Below are 19,048 nucleotides of genomic sequence, written 5' to 3' on the forward strand. Positions count from 1 at the left end.
GCCCCCACAGAGGAGATTGTGGATCTCCCTCCTACCGGCCCTCACCACTCCTTTGTGATTTTGCTGACGTTAGCGTAAGACATCATATACCGGCACTCTGCACATTGGCGGATCCGGTCGGTGAGTGCAACTGGGAAATCGATCCCCCTCTGATATAGACAAAAGAAGGGAGGTGGGTTCACACAACATCCCGCGGGGTAGTGCGGCAGATCGCAGGGTGCCGTAGGCTGGCGCCTACTGCGACACCTGAGGCTTCTTGGGGTAAGCGAGCTGCTTTTATCTGCCTGGGTATGTTAGTGTGCGTGTCTGAGTATGTTAGTGTTAATATGTGTGTCTGGTTGTATTAGTTTAGTACCTGAGTATGTCTGTGTGTTAGCTGTTAAATATTTTTAAGCATGTTATGCATCTTTATTAATAATGTAATTCCTGGGTCTTAAATATGATATACATATATACATATACTAATAATTATTAATGCAAAAATGTAATACTATATCACAATTTTAATACCTATTTCACATATTTTAGGTGATTTTTTTTTGGGAGGGAGTCCTTGATTTTTCATTGTTATGGCTTCTGGACGTGGATGGATTCGCCAACAACACATTGACCAGCTCCATAGACAAATAGCCGAGAGAGTAACAAAGCCAGTACCTCCTTTTCCTTTATCTTCAAAGCAGGCACAACAACAAATGAGGTATATGAACAGCTAAAGCGCTTAAGACATTAAATGTATGCCCATTGTGTTTGGATTTGCAAAAAGAGCAGTCATTTTGCCCTAACTCAGGGGAGTATGGCGGCATGGAGGATCGGGGGAGAGGATGTCACCGGACGTGCTGACATTTTCACCTTAGTGCAAAATGATGGCTCTTCCGGTGACATGCTCTCCCTCGATCCCCCAATCGGGGAGAAGAACGTCACCGGAAGGCCCGTGATTTGGGTGGAAGTTTACCTTTGGGCAGAACTGTGGTGCTTTACCCTATTGGAAAGCTGCTAAAGTAGGTGAAAACCAGTTAATATGCTCAAACACCCACCTCATAGTCTTCAGGACTTACACTGCATTAAATTTAATTTCCGTCGCCTAATATAAAATAAGGCAACGATTAAGATCAATTTTATCGGTTAGCATGGGCTGGCCTTATGATTGTTATTCAAACTGAATTTTTAATCCTACAGTATCATGTAAAATAATTTTTTGTCTTAGGCATACAACTACAATCTCATTTAGGTTGTTGCAACATTAAAATAACCTTTTGTCCTTAAAAATGCAATTAATTTAATTGTTCGTAAAGGCCTGTGCTGATGATCGCTTCAGGGTTCTATATACACGTGCCAAGTGTCAGCATCCAATTTCGATAATGGTTTTCTTTTGTTTCAGAGGTCAGTAGGGCAATTTCTTAGCAGTTTTGCTCACAGTTGACAAATCATTGGAAAAGAGAAAATTACAAATTGTGGTGATTTTTATATACTGGGATGTACAAAAATACAGAGAGAAATTCTCCCAGCGTTTTTTTCTTGTAACTTTGGTTGTATTGCTTTGTATATTGTTTGATTAATCTAAGCCTACTTTTAATTTTTTCAAATGTATTTTATATATATCACTGATTAAATAAAAGGGTGACTGACATTTTAATGTTTCTGACAACCGCACCAAAGATGTATGCATATTAATGAACTGTGAGTATATTAATATGCCTTCTTAAAAATAAAAAAACACTTACGGAGAACCTCAATGTGAGTGATTTCTGCGCATGCAAGCTGCATTCACCAAGCCAGTGCTGGAGCTGACTGGTGGTTAGAATATCATAGGCAAGGAGTTGTGTTGGTACGCAGAGGGGCCAATGCATATGGTGGGATTCTGCAGAGTCCCTCCATGCATTTGCAAAGGACATCATGTTACCTACACACAACTACTAGGATGGCTTCCAGCTGGCTCCACGCCGAGCACAACGCCCAGCAGTACCACATCCGGTGCCCAATGGAGTAACGTAAACAAAGTAACATCACTCCGTTTTGAGAGTGGCGCCAATTTCAACTTTGGACCCTTTTTCTTCCTGTTTCTTATATAAAAAAAAAACCATCATAGAACCACAATACCTTGCTCTCTGATGGTCATACCTATGTTCACCATAGCATATCCTGTCTTAGTGAGTTCTGTTCCTTCTGTGTTTGACCCAGCTTGATCCTGACTATCCTGAATTCTGGTCTCCTGACCTCGCTTGTTACACAGCTTCCATGGTCAAAGACTCCCAGCGCTACCTGTGTGTGCACACTAGGAGAAAGTCCTCGGTATTTGAAAACCATCACAATGTCCCACGGTCGCTCAAACCGGCTGGAGGGTGAAGAACTCTTCAGAGAGCGACAAGCTTTCTTCTGTGGGGGACATTGTCCTACCCTGCACCAGCATCTCATCTGCTACACTGTGATTGACACATGATAAAAGGTTTCTCTTTAAATTAAATCTTTAGGTATCCTTTTTTTTTGTTCATATGCATGGCAATGCTATCCAAAAATAAATGTTAAAAAAATCAAACCACAAAACCCACCACAAAATTTATGACTTGTGTACATAAATGTATGTATAGTCAGAAACTTGTTTTGCCACCAAAATTGCAAATATAGATTTTTTTCACCTATTGATGTCACTTTTTGCCACAGATCTCAGATTTCCTTGGTTATATATGTCCTTACTTAATCATAATCTGCTTTTTGTCAGAGTTTTACAATTTAATATAGGTGGAATTCGGTTTTACCTCCATGTATTTTCTCATTTTTCAGTGCTTAGTAATTTAATGCTAAAAAAAAGTGTCATCTGATATGTTTCAAGAGAAAAAAAAACCCTTTTATTTGTTTGCAAATAGATTGTAATGAAGACCTCTACTGCAAAGAAAATAACATGTATCTTGGCAAAAGGAAGGGTAATTAGAGAAAGCCGCCCAATAAAGAGCTGATGTGTATAATGATGGCCCCGGATTCCCAGGGAGGAGGGGAACCCATCACCTGGGGAGTCATGAATCAACATTATTGTGCTGCAGCATTTCATTCAACTGATCTCACTAATGAGATCTCCTACTAGCAAGACTGTTTTCTTTGAGTCCTTGAGTTGTATTTGGCTACAAATATAATCTCATCAACCAGAAGCATTTATCCTTTATCGTATGATAGTTTCCTCAACACCACACACTGCTTAGCAGTGTTTTGTATTGTATTACATTTTCTGCTATTATGGTAAAAACAATATATATAAATAATATTGTTCCCTAGCATAGTTTAGCAGCTAAAAAGAAGTGCTAACTAGACTTGGCTGCCGGCCAACTCTTCGTGTTCGTCTTCGTGGGGGAAAAAAATATTTGTATTCCACGAATATTCGCCCTTTCCCGTGTTCGGTTCGGGCAAATATTAGTGTACATTCTTCGTGTTCGTTTTTTTCTTCGTTTGTGTAGAAGGGGTTAATACGGGGTTAACACGGTACGCACTACGCAGCAGCTTTGGCGCCAGGACTTTAAAGGTCCGTACGAGCAACTCCACTGGTTGCTGGCAGGGGCCTCCTCTGCCATCAACCAATGAAGTACACCTGTACTTCATTGGTTGATGGCAGAGGAGCCCCCTGCCGGCGACCAATAGAGTTGCTCGTACAGACTTTTAAAATCCTGGTGCCGCAACTTCGCCAGGGGAGACCACTGGTCTCCCCAATAGGGTCGCTCGTACGGTCCTTTAACTCTTGGAGCAGGGAGACCATTGCCTCCCCAGGCCAAGTTCCGCCTTCAGGAGTTAAAGGGCCATGCGGGCGAACCATAATTGGTTCTCTATTATGTTCTGTAAATTCAAATTGTTATGTGATAGACTTTGTCTTGTTTTCCTGTTGTACAACACTGTAAGATATGATGGTGCTATAAAAATCAAGAAATAATTGTTACTGTTATTATTTGTATTGTTCATACACAAAACAAATGCAACTATATATTTGGAACCTATGAATGGGCAGGCTTACATCTTTGTAAGCTAAAATATATTAAACCATATTTTATTATATTCTTTTACACCATATTTTATTAATATATTCATAAAGTGTGTCGCTAGTTGCTGAGACATAAAATATCCAAACCTCCCATAGCCTGTCTCTTAAATCAAAGCAATGGAGTGCCTTGTCTGTCTTTATCGATGAGCTTCTGATCCCTGCAAAAGGCAGCAATAGCAGAGTTAACAAACCTGATTATTTCATGTCTTCCTATCCTGTCAAGCAAGGCTGGTTGCAGTGTTTCTTACTGCAAAAATAACCATCAATCAGCCCCAGAATATGACCTTGTGGGTCACATCTGACATGCTGTTAAGAGTTTTATGATTCCGCTGCAGCTGGAAAGTCTGTTGGTGAATGGAGGAGACTAGTGTGCTTCTTGCGACCATGTGGAAATGAGCTGACTGAGAAGCAGGAGTGGACAACAGGGATTTTCCAAGTGATGGAAATGGGAAAGTAAATGATGTTGTTTTAATGAACCTGCTTTCCATTTGATCTGAGTTTTTTTCCCCTGACCTCTGCTGTATGATCCCACTGACCATGCTGTTTCAAATAGTTTCCTTTCTGCCAGCATCTGCTACTGCCAGATGTTAATATGTCATACTACCGCCAGCTATAGAGTAGCTTAGCGTATTATATATATATATATTGGTCATTGTTCCTCTCAAAACAATATCTTTTATGTTAACATGAGCTCCTGCATACAGGTGTACAAGTTCACCCCATGCTGTTTCTTAAAGGCAGAGTAGTAGTGATATTTATCACACTTAAATGTCTTTGCTTCATATGATGAGCAACCGATGTCACGCAATTATTAAAACGCATCGAAGTAAAGTTTACACTGTGGTGATTGTATAGTCAAGCCAAAAACAACCTGGATAGAAATAAATTCTTATATGATAAGTTGCGGTATTGCACCACTTTCGATGGTGGTTAAACATACATACAGTGACAAGAAAAGGAAAATGAACCCTTTGGAATTACAGACACAATGTGCTTATCACTGTGTTTTATTTGTGTAATGGTTCATGTCTTTATTCAACACCCATTAAACATTCACAGTGTTGGTGGAAAAGGTAAGTAAGCCCTTTGATTTAATAACTGGTCAAACCTCATTCCGCAGTAGTAATCTCAAAGAAGCACTTCCAGTAGCTGTGGGTCAGACCTGCACATCATTCAGGAGGATTTTTAGACCATTCTTCTTTACAAAACTGTTAAGCTCAGCCATGTTCTTAGGATGTCTGCTGTGAATGGCTCTCTTGAGGTCATTCCACACCATCTCTAATGGGCTAAGGTCTGGGCTTTGACTGGACCCCTCCAAAAGATGGATTTTCTTTTTCAGACTATTCTGTAGTAGATTTTCATTGATGTTTAGGGTCATTGCACTGCTGCATTATACAACTTCTACTGACCTTCATCTGGCAGACAGGCACCCTGACATTATCATGTATGACACCTTGATAAACTCAGGAATTCATTGTCCCCTCGATGACAAGCTGTCCAGATCTTGAGGCAATCAAACACCTTTGAATTATGATGGTCTCTCCACCATACTCCACCATTGGGATGATGTTTTCACGTGTGTGTGCGGTGCCATTTTTTAGGCCATATGTAGTGCTGCGTGTTCTCCCCAAACAATTCAACCTTAGTTTCATCAGTCCACAAAACATTTTCCCGGTAGCTTTGTGGAGTGTCAAGGTACTCTGTGGCAAAAAAAACGAAATGTTTGTTTTCTTTTTCTTTAATGCCAAAGTAGCTCTAAAGCAGACCTCAATCCCGTTTCATTGCTAACTCCTGACTCCAATTAGCTTTTGTTGAAGCGGTTAGCCTATGGGTTTACATACTTTTTCCAACCCACACCTTGAATGTTTGAATTATGTATTCAACATGGACAAGAACAATACAATAATTTGTGTGTTAAAAGTTACAAAAGCATTGTTTCTTCATTATTGTAAATTAGATGATGGCCGTATCATATTTAAGACAAATCTATATACCGTATTGGCTCGGATATAGGCCGCCCCTGTATATAGGCCGCACCCTAAAAGTTTGGTGCTTTTTTAAAGAAAAAGTTTTTTTCTTTAAAAAAGCACCAAAAAAACATGCTGCCACTCTGTCTCCCCCCCCCCGAGATATGCTGCCACTGTCCTCCCTCCCCGAGATATGCTGCCACTCTGTCTCTCCCCCCCGAGATATGCTGCCACTGTCCTCCTCCCCCCCCCGAGATATGCTGCCACTGTCCTCCTCCCCCCCGAGATATGCTGCCACTGTCCCCCCCCCGAGATATGCTGCCACTGTCCTCCTCCCTCCCCGAGATATGCTGCCACTGTCCTCCCTCCCCGAGATATGCTGCCACTGTCCTCCCCCCCGAGATATGCTACCACTGTCCTCCCCCCGAGATATGCTGCCACTGTCCTCCCTCCCCGAGATATGCTGCCACTGTCCTCCTTCCCCCCCCCCCGGAATATGCTGCCACTGTCCTCCTCATCCCCCCCCCGACTTACCGGAGCAGACTCCCGGGTGTCTTGCGGGGCCGGCGGGGGACATCTACGCAGATGTGCCGGCACCGGAAGTTGTATACGCGTATTGCGTAGATGTCCCCCGCCGGCCCCGCAAGACACTCGGGAGTCTGCTCCGGTAAGTCGGGGGGGGGGGGCAGAGGTAAAACGCATCTTGCGGACGGTCCGCACAATGTGCTCAGACAACCTCCCGTGCCGGCACCCCCCCCCGTGGGAAGTGCTGGCAGGGGAGGCTGTCTGAGTGTATCAGGGAGTAGGATGCAGGTCCCCTGCACCGCTGCGGGGGATCTGTATCCTAACCCCGCTGCCTGCCCGGCGCCCGGGACTGCATGTCCCGGGCGTCGGGCGCTAGACCCTGAATATAGGCCGCACCCCCACTTTAAAGACTTAAAGTGGGGGAAAAAAGTGTGGCCTATATTCGAGCCAATACGGTATAAATGCTGATAATTTAGTGAGATTGGGGCAACAGTTTGAGGCAAAGGTGATTAAAATCATACACAAAATAAAATCACAGTCAATACCCTAAATACAGCAACTCAACAATGACTTTGTGTTTCATTCTTTTACGTTTGCTGTTTTCCTCCTGTTTTATTTTTATATATATATATATATATATACATATATATATATATGTATATATATATTGTCAATGTTTAATCTAATTCTGTGCTTGTTGACCTGTATCTTACTAACAAGGCATTTTTTTAATTTTACAGCTTCCCAACTGTATATTCGGCCAAGGCCGTTCCCTTACAAAATGGATATGCTGGAAAATTACATGCAAGCAAAAAATCACAGTGCAGCCAGAGTTCATATATTGACAAGTAAGTGATTTAATTGACAAGTACTTTGTTACTTTGAACAGAGTGTGAATAATTCATGTTACAAGTGTCGCATGACACTACTGGAGCCGCTCAGTCCTGAAAGACAAGAAATAAACATTTTTAGCTAGGATACAGTGGTGTATTCACTAAGTCAGTTAAGTTAGTCCTTTATTGAACTAACATTGTGTCTAATACTGGTTTATTAATTCTATACCAAAAACAGGAACAGTAACTGTCGGAATACACACATATGATCTACTCTTACAAATCCCTGCCCATGAACACACACACACAAACTCTTTCAAAATACAAGCACACTCTTTCTCCCCTATCTTATTAGCTCTCCTCTTTATGTCCATCTCTCCCTCTTCATGTCCATCTCTCCCCTTTCTGGTTACCCCCATTTACATAGTTACATAGGCTGAAAAAAGACATGCGTCCATCAAGTTCAGCCTTTCCTATATCTGTTAATTTGTTGCTGTTGATCCAAAAGAAGGCAAAAAAAACCCCGGTTTCGCTCTTTCCAATTTTGCACTAACCAGGGAAAAAAATTCCTTCTTGACCCCAAAATGGCAGTCAGATTTCTCCTTGGATCAATAAGCTGTTTTCCCATAATTAAAGATTATATCCCTGAATATTATGTTTTTCCAGGTATCCATCCAGTTGCAGTTTAAAAGTCTGTACAGACTCCGATAAAACTACCTCTGCAGGCAGAGAATTCCACATCCTTATTGTCCTTACTGTAAAAAACCCTCTCCCCTGCCTTAGACTAAATCTCCTTTCTTCCAGTCTGATTGCATGACCACGTGTCCTATGCATAGTCCTGTTTATGAACAGATTTCCACACAATGGTTTGTATTGGCACCGAATATATTTATATAATGCTATCATATCCCCTCTGAGGCGATGTTTTTCTAAACTAAACAGATTTAAATTTGTTTACCTTCCTTCATAACCATAGTGCTCCATTCCTTTTATTAATTTTGTAGCCCCTCTCTGCACTTATTCCAGTGCTATGATATCCTTCTTTAGAATAGGTGCCCAAAATTGCACAGCATATTCAAGGTGCGGCCTTACCATTGATTTATACAGAGGCAAAATTATATCTTTATCCCGCGACTTGATGCCCCTTTTTATACTCGACAATACCTTACTGGCCTTAGCAACCGCAGACTGACATTGCACATTATTGCCTAGTTTGTTGTCTATAACAATTCTCAAATCCTTCGCATTTGTCGTTACCCCTAATTCACTACCGTTTAGGGTGTAGGTTGCTTGTGCATTCGCTACCCCGAAGTGCATAACTTTACATTTATCTACCTTTCTGTTAGTTTAGATTTTGCAGGAAAGTCCTTTATTAAACTAACATTGTTTCTCATCTTTTAAAGATGGAACATAAATTTAGAATGCTATTTATTGACTGTCCTTATTTTGAATGAATTTCCATTTGATTGTGTTTAATCATTTAAATGCTTTGCCCTTAAAATGTTTTTCTTTTTTTCTAGGATTCCATCTGAAATAGTGCTGAAAATATTCTCATATTTAGATACAGTCTCGCTCCTGTGTGTTGGCAGTGTCAATAAGAGATTTCATGAGCTGTCCAAGGACAAGTAAGGAAGATCCAGACAGTTGATTTTATGATGACACTTTTAACAATGCTTTTTTTTATATTATTTTCTTGTGTTTTCATGATTTATATTTTATGCTCTTACGGCTTTCTCTTTACAATGTTAGTTTTTAGAAAATCTAAATACATACATTCCTAAAGGTAAATTTCACCCCCACCCAAATATATATCTAATGATATAAATAAATAAATATACAGGTGAATACCAGTCAAGCCTCATCTAAAATAATCGGTATAGTACGGCTATAGTAATAGTGCTATTAGGGCCACAGCTGGTATATGAAGCGGTCAGCCAAAGAGAGATTTGAGAGATGAATGTCGAGCCTAGATTCACAAAAATCAAACGTATACATTTTAGTATCTTTTAGCTCAAGAAAACATATCTGCCTTCTCTCTTATCCAGAAATGGTATACAAGTAGAGGAAGCTTTAGTGACAACCAGGGAAATGCTAATCAATGCATGTTTAACTGTGTATGTTTCTAGTTTCTAGACGCACACTCTGCTTTGTGTTAGTCATAGTAACATAGTAACATAGTTCATAAGGTTGAAAAAAGACCAAAGTCCATCAAGTTCAACCTATATACATATTGTGTCCCTACTGTGTTGATCCAGAGGAAGGCAAAAAAAGCCATTATGAAGCAGATGCCAATTGCCCCATACCAGGGGGAAAATTCCTTCCCGACTCCAAATATGGCAATCAGAATAAATCCCTGGATCAACGTTCTGTCCCTATTAATCTAATATCCATAACTTGTAATATTATTGCTTTCAAGAAACACGTCCAGGCTCCTTTTGAACTCTTTTATTGAGTTTACCATTACCACTTCCTCTGGCAGAGAGTTCCATAATCTCACCGCTCTTACTGTAAAGAACCCCCGTCTGTGCTGGTGTAGAAACCTTCTTTCCTCCAACCGTAGAGGATGTCCCCTTGTTATAGATACAGTCCTGGGTATAAATAGGTCCTGGGAGTGATCTCTGTACTGTCCCCTTATATATTTATACATAGTTATTAAATCCCCCCCTAAACCGTCTTTTTTCCAAACTAAATAACCCTAATTCTGATAATCTTTCTGGGTACTGTAGTCCTCCCATTCCCCTTATTACTCTGGTTGCCCGTCTTTGAACCCTCTCCAGCTCCACTATATCTTTCTTGTACACTGGTGCCCAGTACTGTACACAGTATTCCATGTGTGGTCTGACTAGTGACTTGTACAGGGGTAGAATTATTTCCTTGTCGTGGGCATCTATGCCCCTTTTGATGCACCCCATGATTTTATTTGCCTTAGCAGCAGCTGCCTGACACTGGTCGCTACAGGTAAATTTACTGTTAACTAAAACTCCTAAGTCCTTTTCCATGTCAGTCGTCCCCAGTGTTTTCCCATTTAATACATATTCCCAGCCTGGATTTTTCTTCCCCATGTGCATAACCTTACATTTATCTGTGTTGAACCTCATCTGCCACATCCCAGCCCAAGCCTCCAACCTATGCAGATCCATTTGTAATCGTGCACTGTCCTCTATTGTGTTAACCACGTTACAGAGCTTAGTATCGTCTGCAAAGATTGATACTTTACTATACAATCCCTCTACAAAGTCATTAATAAATATATTAAAAAGAATAGGACCCAAAACTGACCCCTGTGGTACCCCACTAGCAACAGTAACCCACTCAGAGTATGTACCATTAATAACCACCCTCTGTTTCCTATCACTGAGCCAGTTACTTACCCACATACACACATTCTCCCCCAGCCCAAGCATTCTCATTTTATGTACCAGCCTTTTATGTGGCACCGTATCAAATGCTTTGGAAAAATCAAGATATACGACATCCAGCGATTCACCCCGATCCAGTCTTGAGCTCACCTCCTCATAAAAGCTGATCAGGTTAGTTTGACAGGACCGGTCCCTTGTAAACCCATGCTGATATGGAGTCATACACTTATTTTCATTGAGATACTCCAAAATAGCATCTCTTAGGAAACCCTCAAACAGTTTACACACAACAGAAGTTAAACTAACAGGCCTATAATTCCCCGGGTCACTTTTTGTCCCCTTTTTGAATATTGGCACAACATTTGCTATGCGCCAGTCCTGGGGAACAGACCCTGTCACTATAGAGTCCTTGAATATTAGAAATAGGGGTCTGTCTATTACATTACTTAACTCCCTTAGAACACGGGGGTGAATGCCATCTGGACCTGGTGATTTGTCTATTTTGATTTTTTTTAGGCGGCACTGCACTTCTTCCTGGGTTAGACAGGCGACATGTACTGGGGCAGTTATCTCATCCTGCTGTATATTACCTGGCATTTCATTTTCCTCTGTGAATACAGCAGAGAAGAATATATTTAATAGATTAGCTTTTTCCTGATCCCCGTCTATAACTTCTCCCTCATTACTTTTTAAGGGGCCAACGCTTTCATTTTTATCCTTTTTATGATTTATATAGTTAAAGAACATTTTGGGGTTTGTCTTACTCTCTTTGGCAATGAGTCTTTCTGTCTCCACTTTTGCTGCTTTTATCTGATTTGTACATATTTTATTTTTTTCCCGATAGCTTTTTAGTGCTTCCTCACTGCCTTCCTGTTTTAGTAGCTTAAATGCCTTTTTTTTGCCATTTATTACCCCCTTTACATTTTTATTTATCCACATTGGTTTTCTCTTGTTCCTGACTCTTTTATTCCCATACGGTATGTACCTTTCACAGTGAGAATTTAAGATATCCTTAAAAATCTCCCATTGAGTGTCTGTACTCTTGTTTTTGAGGACATTTTCCCAATTTACAGTGTTAAGGGCTTCTCTTAGTTGATCAAACTTTGCCTTCCTAAAGTTCATGTTTCTTGTGGCTCCTCTAAGAGTTCCCTTATTGAAGGACAAGTTATAATGTATCATAATGTGATCACTATTTCCTAGATGCCCCCTGACCTGCACATTAGTTACTCTGTCAGGTCTGTTGGTTAATATTAAGTCCAGTAGGGCGCCCCCTCTGGTCGGGTCCTGTACCATTTGGGACAGATAATTATCCTTACTTATAGTCAGAAACCGGTTTCCTTTATGAGATTCACAGGTCTCTGTTTCCCAGTTTATGTCGGGATAGTTAAAGTCCCCCATAATAACCACCTCATTGTGATTTGCTGCCTTGTTTATTTGCTTTAATAATTGATCTTCTGCTGCTTCCATTATATTTGGTGGCTTATAGCAAACCCCGATCAGTATTTTATTATTTTTCTTTCCATATATTTCTACCCATAATGACTCCACATTATCATTTCCCTCACATATATTCTCCCGCAGTGTGGCCTTTAGGCTGGACTTTACATAAAGGCAAACTCCTCCCCCTTTTCGTTTTTTCCGATCCTTCCTGAATAGACTATAACCCTGTATGTTAACCTCCCAGTCATAGCTATCATCCAACCATGTCTCTGTTATACCCACTATGTCATAGTTTTCTTCAGACATTATTAACTCCAGTTCGTCAGTTTTATTGGTCAGACTTCTGGCATTAGTAAGCATACAATTTAGCGGTGTATGTTTTTTTTCCCTATGAAGCCTATCCCTATTGACTATTCTAACCCCTCCCTCCGCTCCACCCCCAGGTACATTTATAAGCCCCAGCTTTCTATCTACACTATCTTCCCCTTCTATATTGTAGTTTCCCTCCCCCCCTTTACCTAGTTTAAACACTCCTCCACCCTTCTGGCCATCTTCTCCCCGAGCACAGCTGCACCCTCTCCATTGAGGTGCAGCCCGTCCCTACCGTAGAGCCTGTATCCGACAGAGAAGTCATGGACCATGGACCATGGTAATACCCTGGCAGTATCCTCCTAGTCTCGCCATGCCTTCGAACCTTTATTGATAGGTGCCACGCACTAAAGTAACACTTAAGGTTTCTCGTTCAGATTATGCATTTGGCCTGGTTTGAACGGTTCTCTATTCTGACATCTATAACTCTATATAAATCATAAGCTGTTGTGGTTATTGTAGTTCAGAGTGATTCATTGGAGATATATTTTGCAGCGATGCAGATAAAGGAATGGTAACATCCATCACCTAGATGAACCAATTTCCAAAATATGTAAACATTCTAAGACCCTTGTAGCTAGAACTGATAGACTTCACACTAACTGAAGATGCACTTAAGACATATGATTGATGTATGAAATGTTAATGATACATTAGCAGATTGTTGTGTGCCTTTTGTGTTTTTAGCTGTCTTGTAAAATAAGTCGACCACAATTGTATTCATAAAGCTGTACATATAGATTAGCTAGTAAAAATCCGGCAAGAAACCAAACCAATTTATTGAACTGCATGTAAAACTTGTGCAATAATATTGATGTGTGTATTTAGAATCAAGCTGTTAAGTTTAATGACTTTTGGTTATTGTTTATTAGATTGACTGTGATATGTTAATCTTATAACATGAAAATTGTTTTCCTTGGCAGAGGATTATCCGCAACAGCTTCTAAATATGTATATAGAGAGAGCTCTGAAATAATTATGTTGCTGTTAATATTTTAAAATGTACTGGTTCAACAATATCACCAGATCACGTGACTGCGTAGCATAATACAATATTTTTAAAGATAAGCACTTGCATAATTGGAAATATAGAATTTAAGGGCAGATTAGAACCATTTGGAAAAAATCTGTTAGGCATAAAATAATTTGTTCTTGTAGTTTACCATGCATAAGATCTCCACTTACTCCAAATTGCTTCTTGACATGGCTAAGGCGCTCTCGTCATGTGATGTGCTCCATGCGTTTCACCAATAGATGGCTTCCTTTTCCCACTGACTTTTTTTTCTCACTGATTTATAAATTTTTTTTTGCTTAGTTTTGCTGCACATTTAGTAAGAATAATACAGAGCTAACATTACATTACAATACATCTATTTATAAAGTGCCAGCAGATTTAATAGTGCTGTTTCAATCAGTAGGATAATTTAAAGTCACACACACAATAATAAATTGGTACAAAAGGAGAAGAGGTCAAGTTCGACACCAAGGCAGCGAACTTGGTCTGTCTTTTGGGTAGTGGAATTGCCAACAATAAGAGAGATATGTCAGGAATTGTGTACAGACGAATAGCAATGGGGAGCCCAGCTCATTCACAGCTAGACCTGTCCTAACTTAATTAAGTAAAAGCACCAAATTAGTCCTAGTGTCTAGATTGTTGGCAAAATTGGAAAGAAAAGACCCAGAAAAGTGTTGCTGTCTTAAAATGTGGCTTTGACAGGGGGGAGCATGAATTGAGGACTGTTCAAACATAATTTGTTTTGGATTCATGATCAGTATTTATCTAGGCATATCTCAACTTCCCCCTTTTTAGCAAATGCATGACTTGTTTATTATCAAAGATAAACATCAACTGCACGAGTTATAAGCCACACGCTTGGTGGAAATAATAAAATATCAATGTTGAGGCCACCATGGATGGTCACTATCCCACAATGCACTGCTAACAACTGTGACAGTTAGTTCCTGTACGAGCTTCTGCATTTTACGTTTCAGTCATTTTTCTGTTCATTCTCTAAAATACTTTTGTATTCCTTTCAGCTTACTGTGGTACCGAATTTGTTCTACTTTGCCTCCTATGAAGAATTCCCGCTGGAAACCTAAGCATATGGACAAGGTAGCAGAAATATTGAATACCTCTAGTTTGCAAGAGAAGCCACCTGGTTACTGGAAGAAGACTTTTATCAATGAAATACTGGCAAACAGAAGTAACAAAATAACCCAGATACTGAAATCTGTAAAACATTCCATGGGAATTCCGAACAATATTGAAAAGGTTGTTAAGTAAGTAGAATACTGTACTTGTAATACCTTCTGTATAGTGGTAGGGAATAATGTGTAAAAGTTTTGAAAGGGTTATCAACTACTACTGAGCTGAAAGGGTCTGAATGTAAACACAGAATTAAAAAAAAAAACTATACTATTGCAATTTACTTTTGAGCCAATGTTTGTTCTTTGAGAAGTATCTACCCCGGTCTGTTGGCTCTTTAATTGCAACACCCGTTCCCATTCAACTAAAATATTGCTTTGCAAGGGTGCTTGGCAGGGAAAAAAACATGAAAAGGGACCCAGGCTTTATTTTGCCAAAACTGGAACATAAATACAGCTTCAGTAACCTCTTCTTGACAAAAGAACTAATAGAGTGTCCTTGTAAACTCTTGAGGACCATTACACTGAGATTGTTTGAGAATTCTGAGCAGAAGTCCGGCCTTTCCCTTCTTATGCTGTCTACACCAACACTGCAAGAAGTATCAATCAGCATAATAGAGACCATGCAGGCTCTTTACTGTGACCTTTCATTACAAAGGGAGAACAAGGTCAAAACAGCCTGCCTGTGCCATTTCTGCCCCCCCAAGCAGCCTGCCCGTGCCACCTCTGCCCCTGAAATAGCATGCCTGTCCCAATTCTGTTTCTAAGCACATACATACATACATACAATACATTAATTCATTCACTCATTCGGCCATTCATTCATTTTAGTCTACGTGGAACTACACCTTTAAAACTGCATTAAACACTATACAGTAGCAGGAAAATACTTTTGTTATACATTTTGTACATATTTAAGGAACTGAAGATAATTATAAAGTTGACACAGGTTTTAATATTCCAAAAACTTTTTAATGTCAAGAAGGATATTTTAACTTTTTTTTTTTTAACCTCTGTGTTTTCTTGCTGTCATGTTTGGCTGCTATTTCTCTGGTCGTGCTCTAAACATTGCCTCATTGTGGTCCTGCTGACAGAATGTCTGGATTGCACTGGGCCCTTACCTTCAAGGACACTAGCGGGAGAGTGAAGATCATTGAGCAAATGGACGTTTTCTTCAGGCACACTTCCCTTACATTGTTTTGGGGATGCTTGCTATGGCCTTCTCTCGAGTCTGTGACCACATTGCAGCTTCATGGAATCACACCAGTGCTGCTGGATAAATGGATGCCTCAAACTAAAAATGGGTATGTTTTAATTAAAATAGATCTGTTTTTTAATGTAAACCTGAACTGCTAGCTTTCTTATTTGAATTATAGCTATTCACTGTAACAATTGTTTGTAGTGTCTCCATACATTTCTGATTAGTATCGACTATTAATACTGGATTTTCTCTGTTTTCTTTGAGGAAGACCTCAGAGACTGTCACTTATTGCTGAATATAACTTAAGCAACTTTAGGTCAAGCAGGATTATTGGTCAGGATGCAATGGTTGACGTTCTCCTTCTTTACCCTGGTCTGTTGCTTGGTGTCTGGAAGGTAATGTTAAATATGCAATCTTTAGAAGCAAAAATCCTGTTTATCGCTATGAAATGTTGTAAGATCATTGGTACAGAAACAGATAATTCGCTGTGCTGGTATGTTTCCCTTTCTTTCTGGGGCAGATTGCAGAATTCTGAAATAAGACTGCTTCAAGTTGTGTTGTTAGTGTGTGTGTTTGGACCTGTATGTGTGCTGCCCTGATTGAATTTGTTGCCCTATTAAAATTGTGTTATTAAGTTTCTAAATACATTGTATGATTCATTATTTCTTCAGAAAGTACGTCCTGGTTTTTTTTGTTTATTTTAGACAACTTCGGAAATCGCATTTGTTATGGCAACTCTACATTATGATCAAATTCTCGAAATCAGTACCCTAGGATCTGTTGACCGGTAAGCTCCTATCTTTATTAAACTTACAAAATACAGTTTTTTTAATTAGTCTTTTCTATACTGATGATCATTTATATTTTCTGTAGACGGGGCACTGAGATTTTTTTTCCTGCACAGAGCTTGATTAATTTCACTCTTACGTGTTTTTGTACTGTTACACCTCTTGTACCAAGTGTCTTTCAGCAAAAATGAGATTACAATGTCTCATTTTTAATTCAATTATGTGCTGCCAGTTCCTGTGCTGGTGATGTGTTTGTTCTCTTAAAGTAATTAAACATGCTTTCCCATTTGGTGATTAGTTTAAATAGGTCCTTGTAAGTGTGCCCTCTTCTATGAGTTCTAATGGAACTCTTAAGTACTAATAATGTATTTCACGATAATGTTTAATTTATACAAACTCATTGTGTTCTCCGTGGAACGTCTTTACTTTATCCACTTTTTGTCATCTCAGTGGTCTTCAATCTCCCTTTAGTCAATTAGCAGAATTAATAAACAAACAATTTCACAACATGTGGTTACAGTCTTTGCCAGATTTACAATATCGTAACATATTTTGCACGGCAGAGAATATTGTCTCCAGCTCTGATGTTTCCTATTCCCGGTTAATTGTTTCAGCCTTTTTTGGTTTTGACCCATGACTTAGTATTTTGCAGGCTTGGATTCCTAAATTAAGCAAAGATGTCCCATGCACAGTAAGATCTGATACATAACGATGAGCACAAGTGAATGACTAACTGCAACCATTTCCTGGTTGGGGTTGTCAACCTGACATGACCCTGCTGAAAGTCATCAGGTGGTCAACTACATCGAAAACCCAAAGGCCAAGTTTAAGGCCATCCATGTGTGGTTGCATGGATGCCCTGTGTATCCAGTTGACAGCTGCACATAAAAGCACCATATTTGCCGTGCAAATGGCAGCTAAGGCATGGCCCACCGGGCATTTTCTCGGTTTCCAAGAGCACAGTCTACATTTGTTGGACAACACAACTCTGAACAAATCGCAATTTACAAACCTCTGTATAGGGTTATACAGTTCTTTGATGGGAAAAGACCAACAGGAAAATATAACTGAACACAGACTTACTATTGTTTTCCAACAGGAAAACCTCACATCTTATCATTTTTGCATACATCGTAGCTGATGTGTTTGTGTCACCCTAATCATGACTTCATCAAAGCATAGCTCATAGTCTCAAAAAGGTCTCATTAAGCACCAATCATTGTAGCTTAAAAACAATCATGCAAAGCATATGAACTGAGATATATTTCCAGCTAGATGATGAAATCTAGGGATCAAATAAGCACAAGGATTTTTATTAAAACTAAATATGTCCTGATTAAAACTCAACATATGTGCTGATTAAAACTTATTGTTTAATGCTGTATAAAATTATCCTGTGATTATCCTGCTTTTATTGGCATGTGTGTGGGGTATTGTGCAAGATGGTCATAGATGGTCATAGGTCCTTTTTTAAAGGTTAAGCCAAGCATAATTATATATTGCTGCCCAGAGCCACACTGTAGCTTTGTACCTTTGAATTGGTTAAAAGTGTTACAGTCTTGCTTACGGTACCTGGTGCTGTTTTGTTTTTTACATTTAGAATTGGGAGTTGATGGTAACATTAATAATATGACTAAGTCTCCTGCAGGTCAAGCAGGATTTCAAGACAGCTGTTGATTCCTCTCACTTGCCTCTTTCTTTGATTCTGCTGCTGACACAGCAGAGTCGAGAAGCAGTAGCTGTCATGTATTCATTAATACGATGAACGTCATGCCATGGATCTTTATTTAATTGGCTTGTACAAAAATAAGAACATATTTTCAAGCTGTCTTGTCCATAGCTGTACTACTTAACTAAGATGACACATTTCTTCTTGCTTGGTCTGTTTAACTTCAACATTGATACCCAGTGAAATGCTTTGTACACATTGTTTTCTGTGGGGAATGGATTTGATCAGGTAGTATACATACTGAGAAAGGAGTACCGTGGACACGGGGGCCCTAAACAGTTGTTCCTGTGTCTTCTACATTGGTATATCAGCTCCTTCCCATACAACCTATGTATTGATTTGCTTCAGTCCTGGTCAGTTTCCTTATAGCTCCTCTGCAGGAATGCTGCTAATAAAAGTCATTTGTCTTAGAGGTGAAAGCTCCCTTGTGGTATACAAATAATCTGTCAAAGAGCACTTTTTGGGTTGTTTGCTTAGCTTTTAGTGGTGTGACTTTCTTACAAAGCACCACATCTTGCGTCCTAGAAGACTGCTGACAAGTCTGCATAGCCTTACTTAAGATAATTATTTAGTTATCTTATTTTGTCCGGAGCACAATCAATTGATTAATTACTACTTAATTTGAGAAATCCCAAAACACCAGCATTTCAGCAGAACCACAAGAATGGAAATCC

At 39.7% G+C, this 19,048-nt stretch overlaps 1 protein-coding gene across 1 annotated transcript in view; it reads left to right on the forward strand.

Annotated features, from left to right (window-relative positions):
* Positions 1 to 8,843: 8,843 nt before the first annotated feature.
* Positions 8,844 to 19,048, forward strand: part of LOC149289624 (F-box only protein 15-like) — a 37,258-nt gene continuing 27,053 nt past the window's right edge. Inside the window, exons 1-5 of the mRNA XM_089490428.1 lie at positions 8,844 to 8,968; positions 14,549 to 14,791; positions 15,751 to 15,960; positions 16,126 to 16,252; positions 16,562 to 16,644. Of these exons, the coding sequence (XP_089346554.1) occupies positions 8,844 to 8,968; positions 14,549 to 14,791; positions 15,751 to 15,960; positions 16,126 to 16,252; positions 16,562 to 16,644 (788 nt within the window). The remainder of the gene's footprint in view (positions 8,969 to 14,548; positions 14,792 to 15,750; positions 15,961 to 16,125; positions 16,253 to 16,561; positions 16,645 to 19,048) is intronic.

This window comes from Sceloporus occidentalis, unplaced genomic scaffold, assembly GCF_023333645.1.
Source record: "Sceloporus occidentalis isolate IW3139 unplaced genomic scaffold, rSceOcc1.0.p SCAF_44, whole genome shotgun sequence".
NCBI classification, from domain to species: Eukaryota; Metazoa; Chordata; class Lepidosauria; order Squamata; family Phrynosomatidae; genus Sceloporus; species Sceloporus occidentalis.